Source organism: Magnolia sinica, unplaced genomic scaffold, assembly GCF_029962835.1.
Source record: "Magnolia sinica isolate HGM2019 unplaced genomic scaffold, MsV1 ctg183, whole genome shotgun sequence".
Classification (NCBI taxonomy): domain Eukaryota; kingdom Viridiplantae; phylum Streptophyta; class Magnoliopsida; order Magnoliales; family Magnoliaceae; genus Magnolia; species Magnolia sinica.
In genome coordinates this window covers 48,298-65,860 of record NW_026682773.1, presented here as the reverse complement: position 1 = coordinate 65,860, position 17,563 = coordinate 48,298, and the positions used below count along the sequence as shown (strand labels likewise).

Sequence of the window (17,563 nt, the reverse complement as noted above, 5' to 3'; positions counted from 1 at the left end):
ACCATCAGCAGAGTTTCTGATTGGCTCATTGAGATTGGTGTTCTCCTCCCAGACGTTGACACCTTTGTATGGAAAGGGCTAGTTCTCTGGGGTTCCGGCTCAGCCTCATACTCTCCCCCTCTAGCTAACATGGCTCTGGTCGTCAGATGGTTAAGACCAACTAGGAGCTGGATGAAGCTGAATGTCGACGGCTTTGCGACGGGTAATCTAAGAGTTGGAGGTGGGGGAGGCGTTTGCCGTGATTGCTTAGGGAATCTGATCTTCGCCTTCCATAATCGTTACGGTTAGGTCTCCAATATGATAGCGGAAGCCCAAGCCATGGTTGATGGTCTCATGTTTTGCATGGATATGGGGATCCTCCATCATAGTTGAGATGGACTCCTGCGTTCTCTTCGAAGCCGCCTCACGCCCCTCCCTTTCCTGCGGCTGGAAGCTATGGTATCACCTTGAAACCATTTATCAGCTCACTCGGTCCCTCAACCTCAGATTTAGCCACACCTTCCGGGAGGGAAATTCTGTGGCAGATGGCCTCGCCAACATCGCCAGCAGAGGTGCCCCTAACAAGCTTTATCTCAGCTCCTCAGCCCTTCCCAGGCACGTTAAAGGGTCCATTGTCCTAAACAAAGCAAGGGTGGGTCAGATCAAGCATCATAAGACCAGGAAGGGTTTGGGGTAAGCCCACCCTCCTGGACTGTCCTTCCTACCCTCCTCCCTCGTCCATTTGTTGCCTTTTTGTGAGCTATTTTGATCATCCTCCACTTTTTGTCCGAGTGCTACTGCTGATCCCCGTCGGCACCTCGCTCAACCCGCATTCTCTTCAACCTTGTTTTTTGTCTTTGGGTATACGATAGGCGGGGTCTGATATCTTTTTGCTCATCTGAGACCTGCCCGAATGGTTGTACATTTCGTTTATCTTAATAAAATGCTAGTGGCACGTGTCCACCTTTAAAATAAAAATAAAAATAAAAATCATCCGTTAAACACAATTGGATTAAGATATTGGCCTTTTTATTTAACTTATTCAATTCTTCTTCATTCATGGTTTATGATCCTTTCCAAGGAGTGTATCTTCCAATCCTTGTTGAACTAGGATGCGATTCATCTTAACTTTCCATATTCAAAATTGTTTTTTATCGGAATACTTCTCTATATCGAACTTCATGTTAGATGTCATTGATATATACCTTGCTTTTATATTCAATCTACTTCCCAACGTTAGCTCTAATACCACTTGTTGGGACTCGTGGAAGCACACAGAGCAGAATTAGGCAAAGTAATCGCAATCACATAAACAAACCCAAACATAAAACAATCCGAATTTTTACATGGAAAAAACAATGGCACAAAGCAACGAGTATGTTGATTCAAACAACCCCTCGAATCTCCTTTGAATCCCTAGGTATGCCCTTGAATCCTTAAGAACAACTTAGAAAGCCCTAATCCCAATTATACCTGATATATATACTATCACAACCGGAATAGGAAACAAATCACACACTTATGCATTTTTGTGTGTCTTCAATGGTACCTTCGATGGCATCGATATGCATTGAAGACTTGTCAATAACATCGAAGCATCCTTCGATGCCATCGAGTTGCACCTCCAAAACTGTCCAGCAATCAATTAGGTTTTTTCTATATTTTCTCGATGGGATCGAGCATCTATCGATGACATCGACATCTGTTCGATGACATCGATATTTGTTTGATGATATCGAGTCCCTGATATAGAAAGATTCATGACATTGACAACGAACACAAGACTCTCACAGATGTTGGTAATCATCTTCATTATCTCCATTGCAAAATATTTTATGGTTGTTAAACTTATGGAATCCATTGTGGTTCATTAAATCATTATCATTGCAACATCATCATTATCATCATTGCCAACAGTTGCATCACGATCATGATCATGACCATCATCGTCTCTGCCAATAACTACATCATCATCAACAACAACAACAACATCATGGTCAAGCTACTTGCCTATATGTCAGAAGCTCCTAAATAACTTACATGTACTGCATGGACCTTAAGTTGCCGATAGATGAAGGCAAGGAACCTGTTAAATAGTTTCCACCCAATTCCCTGCAAATAAATGCCAAACTTTGTAATTAGTGCAGTAATAAGCTGCAAGCATTGAAACAGCAGTCATCGAAGGAGGAAGGATGGGCCATGATAAAGTGATCCAATTTTCCATCAGGTACCCACCATAGATGGGCTATGATCCCAAAATCACATGGACCAGACCATCCAATCTTTGCAAAATGGAGGAATTTAACTTTTTGAACCATATGTTTAAAGACCTCAGATCCAACGGTAAGTTCACTGTACTTTTGGCCTGCAGCAAAAATACAGTAAGCTCACCTGATGGATGCTTCTGATCACCTTCTGTTTTGTAATATGTACATGCCTACACTTCTTCTCTTTGGAAAAGTTTTAGTAAATAAGATGAGGATTAAGAAGAGAGATTTTTCTCAGAAATAATGAGTAGGATTTTTCTCAGATTATGATGGACAGACGGCTTGGATCTCACACTCATGTGCCACATTGGCAAACATCAGGTAGCATATGGATAAGATGTCTTGTACACTTGCGTGGGCTTAGCAAAGGTCATATATTAGATATTTTATATAGCCTGTGCACAGTATATTTATTTTTTGGGGCCTGAAAGTAGACCCAAGCATACACACACAAAATTAATTGTAGCCCATCTGCCCACTAATAGCTGGGCTCAAATACCAAATGGGCCACTGGTTAAGATGGGCTCAAACCCACGACCTCATTGTTGAAAAACACCTTATTAACCATTGAGCTATGGGCTTGAACCCGGGCCAGTCCTAATTATAACTCTCAATGTGAACAAAATACCCCATGCATAAGAGGAAGGTTATTTTGGTCCTGAAACAGCTGTTTTGTGGAAGGGTTTTTTTTTTTTTGATAATCTGGCTTCATATGATGTTTGATATGCAAGCACTTAGAAATGGTACACAGGGCATATATCAACTCCAACTAAACCGACAAAAAATCAGATTGGTTGAACAATCCTGACCTTATATTCATGGACACTTATTAAAATAATACCATGGATGTTTTCATTTTTAACCATCCAATAAACGTCCACCAATCTAATAGTAAGATAAAAACAATGAACATTTTGCAATTCTAGTTCCTGGGTATCATCCATCATCCTCTGCTAGCGAATCAAAGTTTGTATCTGTGGAAAACACAAATTAGAGCAGAGAAACACATACAGGTAGTTGAGGTGAGTCAGATTCCCGATGGTTTCTGGAATGTGACCTGTAACATTCTGATAAAAGACTATCCTGAAGGGCAAAACAAATAGAAATAAATGAATTTATATAACGGCATATCTTAACATGCGCATGCAAGCTTTGGGACTTGATCTCCTCTTCATATAAGCCAGGAAAAAAGAGACCAGTGATGGGCCCCTCATGTGATGCATCAGAACACGCTTCAGAGTTTTAGGCCCATTGATAAGGCAGGGGACACTATAAACATGCCATGTACCAAATATTTGGGTCATCAACTGAGACACATTGAATTTGAATCATCGCACTTTGTTCTTTTTAACTGCCCATTTTTTTTTCTCGTACAAGTTTAACCTCCTAATCAACAGACCAATATTATTTTCAATCCATGGCATGTTCAGTGTACCCTACCTAATATATGGTCCAAATTTGGGACAGCTGTATTGTCCACCCAAATAGCTGAAATATGTTTCACCCCTTCAAATAAGCACTCCTCATTGAATCACAACCTTTATCAATTGAAATACGTTTCACCCCTCATTGTTTAAGACCAAAGCCCAAAACGTCATGAGTGGTCCTTGAAACCAATGTATTCAAAATTGGTTACATAATGGCCATAATGGTAACTGTCATAACCGTTACACGTTATGGGGTTGAAACGGCCGTAACGTGTGCCGTTACAGAAAAACAGGCCATGATGGCCCCGTTAACGGCCCTGTAACGAACCGTAACAGGTCAAGTAGCAATTTTTTTTTTTAAAAAAATAAAAAACGACCATAATGATTTATATGGGGCTGTAACGGCCATTGTGGCCCATATCATAACGGTAATGATGGTGGCCGTTACAGCCACCGTTATCATTTTGAAACACCTTGCTTGAAACCACCCAACAGATCCCAGCCCATTGATAGCCCAAGTTTATATCTTGAAACCAGATAAGTTGCGGGCCCATTAATATCATTCCCCTTGAAGCAAAATCAAATATTCATACGTGTGTTAGGTGTGTATCAATGGATAGTGCACATGATAGAACACATACAGTCTCGTTATGCGACAGGTGGATCCATTGTTGAAAGTGCATAGGCATTCGATCCCAAGGTTCACATTGCCGATTCCCGTACGGGCAACCCCGCTACACAGTTCCCCACTTATATTCCAATCAGATGTTGCAGAAATGTTCCACTGCTGAAAGATGGAGTGTAGAGTAGCCGCTGCACCATCCAAAGCAAAGCAAACATTTTAAGAGTCAACGGTTAGGATTGATGATCGGTCATGATACGATCATACAAGTATGCATCAATGATCAGTGGTACAAACACTACTGAATCATGAAAAAAGATTCAATAGAAGAGAAACGTATCCACCACCTATTTCCGTCAAATAATATGTGGAGCAACTCCTTGTATAGCAGTTAAGGCAAGATATGTAGATGAACTTATTTAGTTTCCATTAAAATAAGATTTACACAATGGAAAACTACAGAGAGTGTTTTATGTTGATTTTGGTGCTCCCTTGGGACACCATATCTTTGTATCTTCTATTACTAATAAAAGAGATGAGGAGGCCATTTTCTCCCTAATACATTAATTTCTCATGATTCATTTTTTTACAACATGATATTAAAACTAGGATTTTCTACACAACCCTAAACCCTAAACCAAAAAAAAAAATCTTGTGGGCTATAGAAGTTTTGGATCAAGCTTATATTTGTGTTTTCCGTTCATCCATATCTACATGATCCTATGAACTAGCTGAATGACAAATAAACATCACTGTGGGGCCTAACAAGGTTTCAACGGTGGAAATCATTATCCGATTCCCTAGTGGGGGTGGCTAACAGTGAAGTGTGAACTGACAGTCGGTGTAGTAACAAGCTAACAATAAATAAATAAATAAATAAAAATGAACAAGTCGGATGACAAATAAACATCATTGTGGGGCCTATCAAGGTTTCAAGGGTGGAAATCATTATCCCCATTGTTTATTGTGGTATAATCCACTTGATCTTTGGATATGCTTCGATTTTGGGCTCGACCCCTTGAATTAGATGGAAAAACGGATGGACGGTATGGATAGACTCCATACATTCAAGGTGGGCCCAACTCAGTTTACTTAGTACGATAAGAGTGTACTGAGTAATCCGATTTCCACATCTTGCTAGAGTTCTTGGTCAAATTTCATGTGGGGCTCAGTGAATTTCATGTGAAACTTGGTTAATATCATGTTAGGCTCAATCAATTTCATGTGAAGCTTTGTCAATTTCATGTGAGGCTCGGTTAATTTCTTGTGAGGCTTGGTTAATTTCATTTGAAGCTTGGTCAATTTCATGTTAGGCTCAATCAATTTCATGTGAAGCTTTGTCAATTTCATGTGAGGCTCGGTGAATTTTATGTGAAACTCGGTCAATTTCATGTGAGGGTCGGTCCATTTCAAATGAGGCTCGATTAATTTCATGTTAGGCTCGATCAATTTCACGTGAGGCTCGGTGAATTTCTTGTGTGGCTTGGTGAATTTCATGTGAAGCTCAGTCAATTTCATGTTAGGCTCGGTCAATTTCATGTGAAGCAATGAATTTCATGTGAGGCTTTGTCAATTTCATGTTAGGCTTGGTGAATTCATGTGAAGTTCGGTTAATTTCATGTGAGGCTTGGTAAATTTCATGTTAAGCTCGGTGAATTTCATGTGAAACTTAGTCAATTTCATGTGAAGCTCGGTCAATTTCATGTGAAGCTTGGTCAATTTCACGAAGTCGGAGGACATCCATTGCAGTCATTAGTCTTATTCAATCACTAAGGCCGGAACACCCGTAGAGGCCCCACGCCTATGTCCTTTGATCCGCTTGGGTTTGTCTTTTCCAGTTCATTGCATACAAAGTGCTCGGTCAAGTTTGAGTTAAGAAGAATGCCAGAGCATCCCGATCTTGTCTCAAGTAACGACACTCACTACTGAAGTGACATCACCAAGTTATGTGGGTCCCGGCATTATTAGCTTGATCAAAAACTTTTGTAGCTCTTAGAAAATTTTAATAGTGGGCATCAATCTCTCCACTGTTTTCTGAGGTGGGGTCCACTCAAGCTTTGGATCTGACTTATTCTTTGTTTAATGCCCTAAAATAATATCTCCAAATGGATGGACGGTGTGAATACAACGCATACATCATGGTGAGTCCCACATAACTTGATGACGTCACTTCAGTAGTGAGTCTGGCTACTCAACCTGTTAGTAGCTAATCCGCGTCCCTTCTAGTCGTTGAATTTTCACAGCGGACCATGATGTATATGTTTAATCCATTCCGTTCATACGTTTTTAAAGATCATTTTAGGGCTTTATCCCAAAGATAATAGGTATATGAATCTTAGGTTGACCACACCACAGGAAAATAATAGTGATTGGATATCCACAATTAAAATCCTCCTAAGGCCCAATGTACTGTTTATTTGAAATCCAATCTCTTTATTAGGTCATATACACCCATATGAAGGTAAAAAAACAAAGATCAAAGATCAAATTGATCCAAAACTTTTATGGCCCCCATTTGAATGACCCGATTACATGTTGTGCAACACGCCAACAACGCAGTGAGCCTAGATCCAATCTCAAGTCTCACCCACAAACGATAAACAAGAAGAAATATAAACTAGAAACAGATCAAAGCAATCCAAATAAACTACAAGACAAGATATATGTGGAAAAACCTCAAATTAGGGTAAAAAACCACGGATGCAAACTTTCTCTATGAAGAATAACGAAGATTATAAAGCAATATACTAACCTCTCCCTTGGAAGTAAAGAGAAAATCCCTTGCCCACACCTTAGAAATATTTTTCAATATTCACCTTAACCCTAGAATAACCGGACTCTAATTTATAGTTTTGACAACTTCCCTTTCGCACCCTTGCGAAAGGCGACACAGAAATCCGCAGTCCGCATCAGATTCGAAAACGAATCTGCGTAACCACGACCGGTCGAGTGGACTACACGGCCGGTTGAAGCGGACTACACGACCGGTCGAGAGGACCCCATGACCGGTCGAGTATGGGCCATGACAACCGGTCGAGCACCTCGGAACCAAAATCTTATGCTCACTGGACTTTGAGTCGAGCCGGTCCACGAACCAGTCGAGCAAGGGCCACGACCGGTCGTGTGTCCCCATGTGGCTCTTAGTTAGCATATCCGTAGGATTCTCACTTGTATGAATCTTCTCGAGAGCAATCAATCCATCTTCCAGTAACGAATATATGAAATGATATCTGATGGCAATATGCTTAGTCCTTGAATGAAAGATGAATTCTTAGCCAAGTGTATTGCACTCTGATTGTACAACTTGCAATCTGCTTACTTCTTACCCAACTCTTCTATGAAATCTTGCATCCACACCATCTCCTTGCACGCTTTTGTAGTTGCAACATATTCGCTTCTATTGTCTTGATAGATACTATTTTCTGTAACTAAGAGACTCAACTGATTGCAGGACTATCCAGAGAAAAAACATAACCAGTAGTGCTTCTTCTACTATCGATATCTCTTGCCAAATCTGAATTCACGTAGCCTTGTAGCTTGATTTTTGATCCTCCATAATACAACTCTACATCCTTAGTACCTACCAGGTATCTAAGGATCCACTTCACAACTTTCGAATGTTCCTTCTCGGGGTGGTTCATGAACCTGCTAACAACTCTCACTACTTGAGAAATGTCTGGCCTCATGCTCACCATAGCATACATGAGACTCCCAATAGTTGACGCATATGAGACTTTAGCCATGTAGTCATGTTCCTTCTACGCCTTTGCCCCTTGCTTCTTAGATAGCTTGAAGTGGTTGGCTAATGGAGTGTTAACCGGCTTTGCACCTCCCATATTGAATCGATCAAGTACCTTGGCTATATACCCTGCCTGTGACAACACTAGTTTCTTATTTTTCATGTTACGCTTTATCTTCATATCTAGGATTTGTTTTGCAACTCCTAAATCCTTCATGGCAAATTCTCTAGACAGTTGTCTTTTGAGATCTGAGATGTCCTTCATGCTTGAACCGGCCACAAGCATATCATCAACATACAGAAGAAGGATGATGTACGACGTATCAAACTTCTTCAAATAGCAACAGTGGTCTGCATGACATCTCCTAAAACCGTTTCTCGACATGAAACTGTCGAACTTCTTGTACCACTGCCTCGGGGCCTGCTTCAGGCCATATAGACTCTTCTTCAGTCTGCACACCTTGTTCTCCTTTCCTGGTGCCACGTATCCTGTCGGCTGATGCATATATATCTCTTCTTCAAGGTCCCCATGAAGAAAGGTTGTCTTAACATCTAGCTGCTCTAGATATAAGTCCTCTGTAGCCACTATACTCAAGACCATACGAATCGTAGACATTTTCACTACCGGTGAAAATATTTCAGTGAAATCGATACCTGCCTTTTGTTGAAACCCTTTCACAACCAATCTAGCCTTGTACCGTTTCGAACCATCGTGCTCCTCCTTCAGTCTGTAAACTCACTTGTTATGAAGAGCTTTCTTACCCTTGGGTAGAGTGACTAGCTCTCATGTACGATTAGACTCAAGAGAGTCCATCTCATCATCCATGGCTTGCTCCCACTTAACCCGTGTATTTGACTATAACGCCTCTTCAAAACACTCTGGCTCACCATTATCTGTCAGCAGTAGATAATGTAAGGAGGGTGAGTATCGGACCGTGGGTCTCCTCTCCCGAGTAGACCTCCTCACAACCGGTGTATGCGGCTCTGCCTCATAATGCTCCTGTGCATGATCATCCTGTGGCGCTGTAACACCCGTGTCCGGTAACTCTTCCAACTCTACGAATTCTTTCTCCTCGGCCTTATTTTCTTGCACACTGTCCTTATGCATCACTTTTTCATTGAAGACTACGTCCTTGCTTCTGATGATTTTTCTGTTTTCTGCATCCCAAAACCTGTAGCCAAAATCATGCTGCCCGTAGCCTATAAACGTGCACCTCCTGGACTTCACATCCAGCTTATTTCTATGCTCTGCATCAATGTGAACATATGAAGTGCAACCGAACACTCTGAGATGTGCAAGGTTCACTTCTTTCCCAGTCCACGTTTCTTCTGGTAGCCCACCATCCAATGGTACTAAGGGACTTCTATTGATGAGATATGCGGCAGTATTCACAGCATCTGCCCAAAAGGTCTTGGGCAACCCTGCATGTAACCTCATGCTCCTGGCGCGCTCAAGGATGGTCCTGTTAATGCGCTCAGCCACACCATTCTGCTGCGGTGTCCCTGGAATCGTTTTCTGATGTTTGATTCCATTTGCTACACAATACTCCTCAAACCTCTTATCATAGTATTCTCTCTCATTATCTGATATAAGACATTTTACTATTTTACCTATCTCGTTTTCTACCATTACTTTTAACTTCTTAAATACATCAAATACATCAGATTTATGCTTTAAGAAATAGACCCACAGCTTTCTATTAGCATCATTAATAAAAGAAACAAAATAACGTAAGCCACTAAGAGATAATACCTGTGCCGGTCCCCACACATCAGTGTGTACAAGCTCCAACAGATGCGTCTTTGGAGCGCATCCCGTCTTCTTGAAACTTACCCTCTTCTGCTTACCATACACGCAGTCCTCGCAGAATTTCAAGTCAATAGACTTCAGCCCTGGTAGCTTCCCTTTTGACAATAGCACTTTCATCTATTTCTCACTCATGTGTCCCAACCTCTGATGTTATAACTGCCCATTCACTCCAGTTGATGCGACTGAGAGTGAACTATACGATCCTGAAGTCACATATAAAGTACCTTCCTTCTTGCCTCGAGATATTACCAGGGCACCTTTTGTGATCTTCCAAGAATCACTAGTAAATGTTGTCACATAACCGGTATCGGCCAACTGCCCCATTGAGATCAAGTTATGTTTCAAACTTGGTACATGTCTGACATCCTTTAATTTCAAAATCGCTCCATCTTTCTGATTTACATGAACGTCCCCCTTTCCAACAATACTGCACGACTCATCATCACCCAGGTAGACTCTTCCAAAGTCACCGACACATAATCATGTAGAACTTTACATGAAGTGGCATGAAACGAAGCACCCGAGTCTATAACCCAAGACTCATTCCTCGCATCAAGAGACAAGATCAACGCCTCTGTGTCACTTTCTTCAGATAGATTCACTGAATCCTTCCCGCCTTGAGAGCTTCCTTCTTGTTTCTTGAGCGCCCTGCAATTACGTTTCATGTGCCGCAATGTTAATACCAGTTTTTATCTTTCGGTCCCTTGGACTTCTTCCTCGACTTAGAATGCCCATGTTTATTGCCTCCTTTGTTCAACGATCTTCCTCTTCCTTCAACGTTTAGAGCATTCCCTGAATCCCCTGAAACTCCTGATGCATTTCTTCTAGATTCTTCACTGAGGATTAGACCGGCCACATTATCAAATTTCAGCTTTGTCGACCCTGAAGAATTGCTCACAGCAATCACCAAACCATCCCAACTGTCTGGTAAACTGGATAAGATCAATAAATCCTTGACCTCATCCTCAAAAATAATGTTAACGGATTCCAACTGGCTCGTGACTGTATTGAACTCGTTTAGATGTTCAGTCATGCTCCCACCATCTGACATCTTCATTTTGAATAGCTGTTTCATAAGATGAACCTTATTGGACGATGAGGGCTTTTCATACATGGTGGCTAGGGCTTCCATTAATTCTTTTGTAGTTTTCATCTTGGATATATTGAAGGTGACACTCTTAGACAAAGAGAGTCGGATCGTTTCTAAAACCTTCCTATCCAGTAAAAACCATTCATCATCTGTCATCTTTTCTGGTTTCCTCTCTTTTCCTCCTAGAGGAATATAGAGGTCCTTCTGATATAGATAATCCTCTATCTGCATCTTCCAGAAGGCAAAGTTTGAACCATCAAACTTCTCAATTCTAGTTTTCCCTTCTTCTGTCATCGCTCCTAATAAAACTAAACCAATAGCTCTGATACCAGTTGTTATGCAGCACGCCAACAACGCAGTGAGCCTAGATCCAATCTCAAGCCTCACCCACAAACGATAAACAAGAAGAAGTATAAACTAGAAATAGATCAAAGCAATGCAAACAAACCACAAGATAAGATATACGTGAAAAAACCTCAAACTAGAGTAAAAAACCACGAATGCAAACTTTCACTATGAAGAACGAATAGAGATTACAAGGCAATATACTAACCTCTCCCTTGAAAGTACTAAGAAAATCCCTTGCCCACACCTTAGAAATATTTCTCAATATTCACCTTAACCCTAGAATATCCCTAGGGACCCCAATTTATAGTTTTGGCAACTTCCCTTTCACACCCTTGCGAAAAGAGACACAGAAATCCGCAGTCCGCATCAAATTCAGAAACGAATTTGCGTAACCACAACCGGTCGAGCGGACACCACGACCAGTCGAGCATGGCCTACGACCGGTCGAGCACCTCGAACCTAAAAACTTGATGCTCGCTGGAGTTCGAGTCGAGCCAGTCCACGACTGGTCGAGCCGGGGCCACGATCGATCGAGCGACCCCAGATGTGGCTCCACATCTCAACATTCATTCAACAATGTTTCATGTTTCTTGTAATGTGGTCCACATGAGATTGGGATATACCCCGTTTTGGGTCTCATACCATAAAATGATCTAGAAAAATAGATGAACAACATGGATGAAACACATACATCATGGTGGGGCCACGGAGCACCAACCACCAACCATTGGATGATGGCGGGAGAGTAGCCAATCCGTTTTGAGTTGGATGGGCAGCAATACGGGGTCAATTTTTTGGACAATAGGGTTGGAAGGGTATTTTGGTTCTAGCGTCATATTTGTATAGCATTGGTTTAGTTGGGTAAAGTAAAGTTTGAATGGTTTTCAAAAGCCGAAAGGTAAAAGGTGAGATATACATTAGGAAAAATCTCTTGAGTTAATTAGTATACTTTTAAGGTACTGCGTAAACTTTGCTAGCCCACTGTAAATGCACAAGTTTATTTATGCAACTTATCCATTTTTTCAGCTCATTTTAGAGTTAGAGCCAAAGATTAAAGAATATGCAAAGCTCAAGTGAACCACAACACGGGAAACAGTCGGAATGATGATTTTCCACCGTTGAAACCTCTCTAGGGTGCATAGTTATGTTATCCAACTTGTTCATAAAATCACATGGACACGGTGAATGGAAAAACAAACATTATCTTGATCCAAAACTTCTATGACCCTCAACATTGTTTCAACAGTAGATGTTACATTCACACTTTTTCTTGTGGTGAGGTCAGCGCTTTGGATATGCTTCGTTTTTACAATCAAGAACTAAAATTATTCAGTCAAATGGACGGACGGAGCGGATAAAATGATATATTTAATCGAGGTGGATTCATTACGCAATCCGCTTCCCTTACGAGGGAGAGGGAAAACAAAGCAATAAATCTCACATGGGTTACAATGTGGAAGCGTAATGGCCGGTGTATCACACACAAGCTATCTAGCTGATGTATTAACGTCAGCAAGATCTGTAGGTCCTCAATGAGGTATATATTATATCCAACCTGTCCATCCATTTGGCTAGCTCATCATAAGGCTTGAGCCAAAAAGTAATACAGATGTAAAGATCAAGTGGGCCACACTGCAAAAAGTAGTAAGGGATTCAACGTCTACCATTGAAACTCTTTTAGGGTCACAAAAGCTTTGGATCAGTATGATATTTATTTTTACTCTTCATCCAAGCCCTTGTGACCTTATGAAAAGATTAGATGGAAAATAAATGTTATGGTGGGCCCTACAAATGTTTTAACCATTAAAATCATTATCCCGCTTCTATTTGTGGTGTGGTCTAGTTGAGCTTTAGATATGATTCAATTTTTGGCTCATGCTCCGGAATGATCTCAAAAATGGATGAATGGTGTGCATATAATAAATACATCATTTTGGGGCCATGAAACTTTGATCTCCGTAGAACCGTTCGTACAACTCGGAGATCGAGGAGCGTAAGGGCTCGTCTTCGTGGAAACGGATTGGCTACTCCCCCTGCCACTAGCCGGGTGGCTGATGTTCGGTGCTCTATTTGGCCCACATGATGTATGATGTATGATGTATGTGTTTCATCCACACAGTTCATCCATTTTTATAGATCATTTTAGTACTTGATCTGAAAAATGAGATGTATATAAATCTCAGGTGGACCACACCACAGGAAAACAATAGTGATTGGATATCCACCATTAAAATCCTCATCGGGCCCACTGTACTTTTTATTTGACATGCAATTTGTTGATTAGGTCATACAGACCTAGACAAAGGGAAGAAAAACAAGGATCAGCTTGATTCAAAACTTATATGGCATCCAAAAAGTTTTAAATGATCCACGTTCAATCAACACTGTTTCCTATAATGTGATCCACTTGAGATTGGCATATACCTCATTTTTAGTCTCGTAGCATAAAATGATCTATTAAAATAGATGGACGGCCTGGATAAAACAAATAAATCATGGTGGGCCCACATGACACCGACAATTAGCCATGGGTGGGAGGGGGAGTAACCAATCCGTTTCCCGTCTTCGCACGACAGGTACCCACACCAGTTTTATCGCTGGTGCGTGGTACACCAGCCAATCCGCTTCCTCGAATGTTTGATAAAAAAAAAAGAATACTTCTATTGAATAAACAAAAATTGAAATTTCTAAAGAGACGATTCGTCTGCGCATACCTACGTTCATGAATCACTGCCCAACCATGACCAGAGGTGATACAAAAGCATATACACTAAAAGTTCAGTATATATTCTCTTCACGCCCTCTCTCTCTCTCTCTCTCTCTCTCTCTCTCTCTCTCTCTCTCTCTCTCTCTCTCTCTCTCTCCCTCTCCAAGCACCCAAAAATGATAATTCTCTCTTTCTTAGATAATAAAATGCAAAAAATAATAATTTAAAAATCAATATCTCACATGCTTTCAACTGTTTTGAAAGAAAACCAACCAAATTGTTATATAGAAAGACCAACAAGTTCTACTTTTATTGTATATAAATAAAATTCCCATTTCCCATTTTTTTTTAAAAAAAAAAGAGTATTTACGATTTCATACATAAATACACATACAAATGCATGCATCCAAAGGTACATACATACCTTCAGATGGATCTGTAGTCTGAGCTGTGGATCGCTGTACCGAACACAAGAGGTGTATGCACCAAAAGCAAAAGGCATGTAATGTATGGCATGGAGATTTTGGCATCGACTTCATATCTTCCTATCAAAATCTACTGCCAAACCTAAATGCCTGTAGTATTGTATTTTATTTTGGTTTCTGGAGCGTCACAGAAGAACGGAGATGAGTCTATTTAAATTGAAAACGCTTGCTTGACTACGCCTTGACGCGCTTTGCTTGGTGACCACACGGGTTCTTGTTATGTATGTGTTTTGACTGCATCGGCCGTCTCGTTTTTGTTTTTCTAGTTAATTTTTTGTTTTTGGTTTTTCTAGTTAATGATGTTTACTTGCTCCAATCTATTTATAAGGTCACATAAGCCCATATGAAGGGAAAACACGAATATCAGCTTTAACTAAAACTTTTGTGGACCTTGAAAAGTTTCAACATACAGTAGGCGTTCAACCTGTGATGTGGTCCACTTAAGCATTGGATCTGTCTTATTTTTAGGCTTATACTCTAAAATAAGCTACCAAAACGGATGAACAGCTTGAATAAAACACATACATCAAGGTCAACCCCATAGAGCTTGGTGTAATCCGCGTCCATGGGCAGAGGCCCATGTCATAGAACTTTGCTAAGCACACATGGGTGTGGAATAAAGGTGGTGCGACGCACCACACATCTGCCATCATCGCGCAAGAGGTCTGAGATCAAATCCATCAATCAGAATGCCACCGATATATTGATGTCTCAGCCCAATACTCAGGTTGATCTCTCATCAGGTGGGTGATAGTAAAAATATATATACAACTCCGTGAAGCTTGGTTGTGTTTCTCTGGCAATTGATTTGTTTCCATTTATTTGAACCCACATGTTAAATATGTTGTATCTTAATTTTGATCATTTTTGAGAAAATCAATTAGAAATGACATGTATTATAATAAAGAAAAAACATAGCATACTAAAAATTTCTAAAGATCCTTAGGGGCCTGTTTGATTTTTATCATTTCACCTGGAAACGGTAAATACCCTAAAAATGGATGATTATTATCGTTTCACCTATTTGAATACTCATGAGAATTTCAGTCTTGGAAACTGATTCAAAAGAAGTAGTTTAAATTTTTGGATCCCATTTTGATGTATATGACATATATGTTTCGTCCATTCATTTTACCACAACATTTTGAGATATGAGAAAAAAAACTGGAGTAGATCCAATACTCAGCTGCCCATACCAAAAGAAACAGTGGCCCTAAGAAGTTTCTACCGGTAAGTATTTGATTCACATTTTTCTATGGCGTGGTCCACTTGAGCTTTGGATATGCCTATTTTTTGGCTTATATCATAAATTCATTTGACATAATGAATGATGGTGTAGATATATGATATGCATCATTATAGGACCCACAAATATTTTACTGTATTTACCATTTTTACATCGAAAAAGTAGGCCGTCAAATCAATTATGGGGAAGAGTGCGGCAATACGGAGGGAAATAATTATTACCATTTACAGTGGCATTTCCCAGGGAATTAGAAAATCAAACAGGCCCCAAAGTGCATTTTACAAATCATAACTAATGAGATAACAAAACAAGAGGCAGTTAAAAGTATTCAAAAGTAAACAAGTGGCTAAGAGGCATCTATGAAATGCGCATGAGGTAACCGAAACAAAACTTTGGTAAACAAAGTGGAATGAGCCCAATGTAGATTTAAGAATAACTTCGTAGATTCAAAGTTTTGCATATAGTTGACTTCCTCCTCTCACCCCTCCTTACGTTATGGTAGCCTGAGCCCAACCAATTTAATTAAAGTTTTATGGAATAGCACAAGATTCTATAATCTTATATTGTGATAATTCCAGTGCTATAAACATTTCTAAAAATCTAATCCAGCATTCACGTACTATTAGAGGTGGGCATCGAGCCGAGCCGAGTCGAGCTGGGCTAAGCTTGGCTTGGCTTGTCCATGGTGTACTCGAGGTCAAGCTCGATCTCGAGCTCGGCCTCGAGCTCAACATTGAAGCTTGACTTGTTTGCCAAAGCTGTCGAGTCGAGTTCGAGTCGAGTTAGTGGTTCGAGTTGAGTCGAGTTTACCTCGAGTCGAGCTCGAGCTTGTTCATATCATTCATCATAGGTTAAGTTATTAAAATTTTGGCTAAAAAATATATATTAAATGCCATATTACTAAGACATAAATGATAAACCTCTAGATACTATCAATATCATACCACAAAAACATAATTTGTCCTCAACAATCAACATCAACATCAATTCAAAATAGTTAAAATATATTAAAAATTATAAATCCGTTCATGAAAATTTTTAAAGCTTTCATTCCTTCAAGTATTCTGGCCCACGCTTTCAATTTCATTGTCCTCTTCATACTCTTCAGCATCGAAAGTGCTACCGCCCCAAACTGGATGCAACCAATCTTGCGTACATATCAGTGCTTCAACTGTATTCGAGGCGAGTGAGCTTCGATACTTGCTAACTACCCTGCTGCCAGTGCTAAAAGCTGATTCTGATGCCACGGTCGAAATTGGAATTGATAAAATGTCTCGTGCCATCAAAGAAAGTCTAGGGTATTCACAAGCTCGAGACTTCCACCATTGCAAAACATCGAAATCATTATCTTTTATCCTTATGACCGGTTCTTTTAAATACTTGTCCACTTCGGATTCAGTTTTCTGCGTCTCCGTTTCTTCTTCGTCTAAAAAAGACATAAAGTCATGAAGTCGCTCGCTCGCAGTAGAAGAACTATTCGCAATTTGAGAAGCACCTATTGCACTTGATGGATCGGCCGAATTATCAACATATGATGCGAACAGCTCTTCAATTGCAGCATTAATAATGGCGGTCTCTGCTGAAACTCTTTCAGAACTGAAATAAAGCGATCTGAAAACAAATCTAACCATTGCTATCTTGTATCGTGGATCCAGGACAACTGCAATAGCCATTAACAAGTGGCATTCAGCCCAATACTTATCAAATTTCATCTGCATTCCTAGAGCCATCACTTTTAAAAATTCCGGACCATCAGCAGCACATTTTTTAAGCGCGTTCATAATGAAAATAATTTCAGGAAGAAATAAATTTGCCGTGGGATACTTATTTCCTGAAAAAATCT

At 40.2% G+C, this 17,563-nt stretch overlaps 1 protein-coding gene across 2 annotated transcripts; it reads right to left on the bottom strand.

Annotated features, from left to right (window-relative positions):
• Positions 1-1,782: 1,782 nt before the first annotated feature.
• Positions 1,783-14,672, bottom strand: LOC131236072 (probable LRR receptor-like serine/threonine-protein kinase At1g56130). 2 transcript variants are annotated; one of them, XM_058233160.1, is made up of 4 exons: positions 14,414-14,656; positions 4,315-4,486; positions 3,258-3,329; positions 1,783-2,091 (listed from the first exon to the last, which is right to left on the bottom strand). In XM_058233160.1, exons 1-4 carry the CDS (start codon positions 14,526-14,528, stop codon positions 2,016-2,018), a joined length of 435 nt encoding a protein of 144 aa, XP_058089143.1. In that variant the 5' UTR covers positions 14,529-14,656; the 3' UTR covers positions 1,783-2,015. The 2 variants fall into 2 exon arrangements, with proteins under 2 accessions (XP_058089143.1, XP_058089145.1); XM_058233162.1 differs by lacking the exon at positions 3,258-3,329 and having other exon boundaries at positions 14,414-14,672.
• Between the last annotated feature and the right edge of the window lie 2,891 nt (positions 14,673-17,563).

Coding starts and splice junctions, on each gene's coding strand:
- LOC131236072 (XM_058233160.1), bottom strand. CDS start 14,528: ATGAAGTCGATGCCAAAATCTCCATGCCATACATTACATGCCTTTTGC. Junction 4,487..14,413: donor GACTACAGATCCATCTGAAG/GTATGTATGTAC, acceptor TGGATGGTGCAG/CGGCTACTCTACACTCCATC. Junction 3,330..4,314: donor ACCTGTCGCATAACGAGACT/GTATGTGTTCTA, acceptor TTTGCCCTTCAG/GATAGTCTTTTATCAGAATG.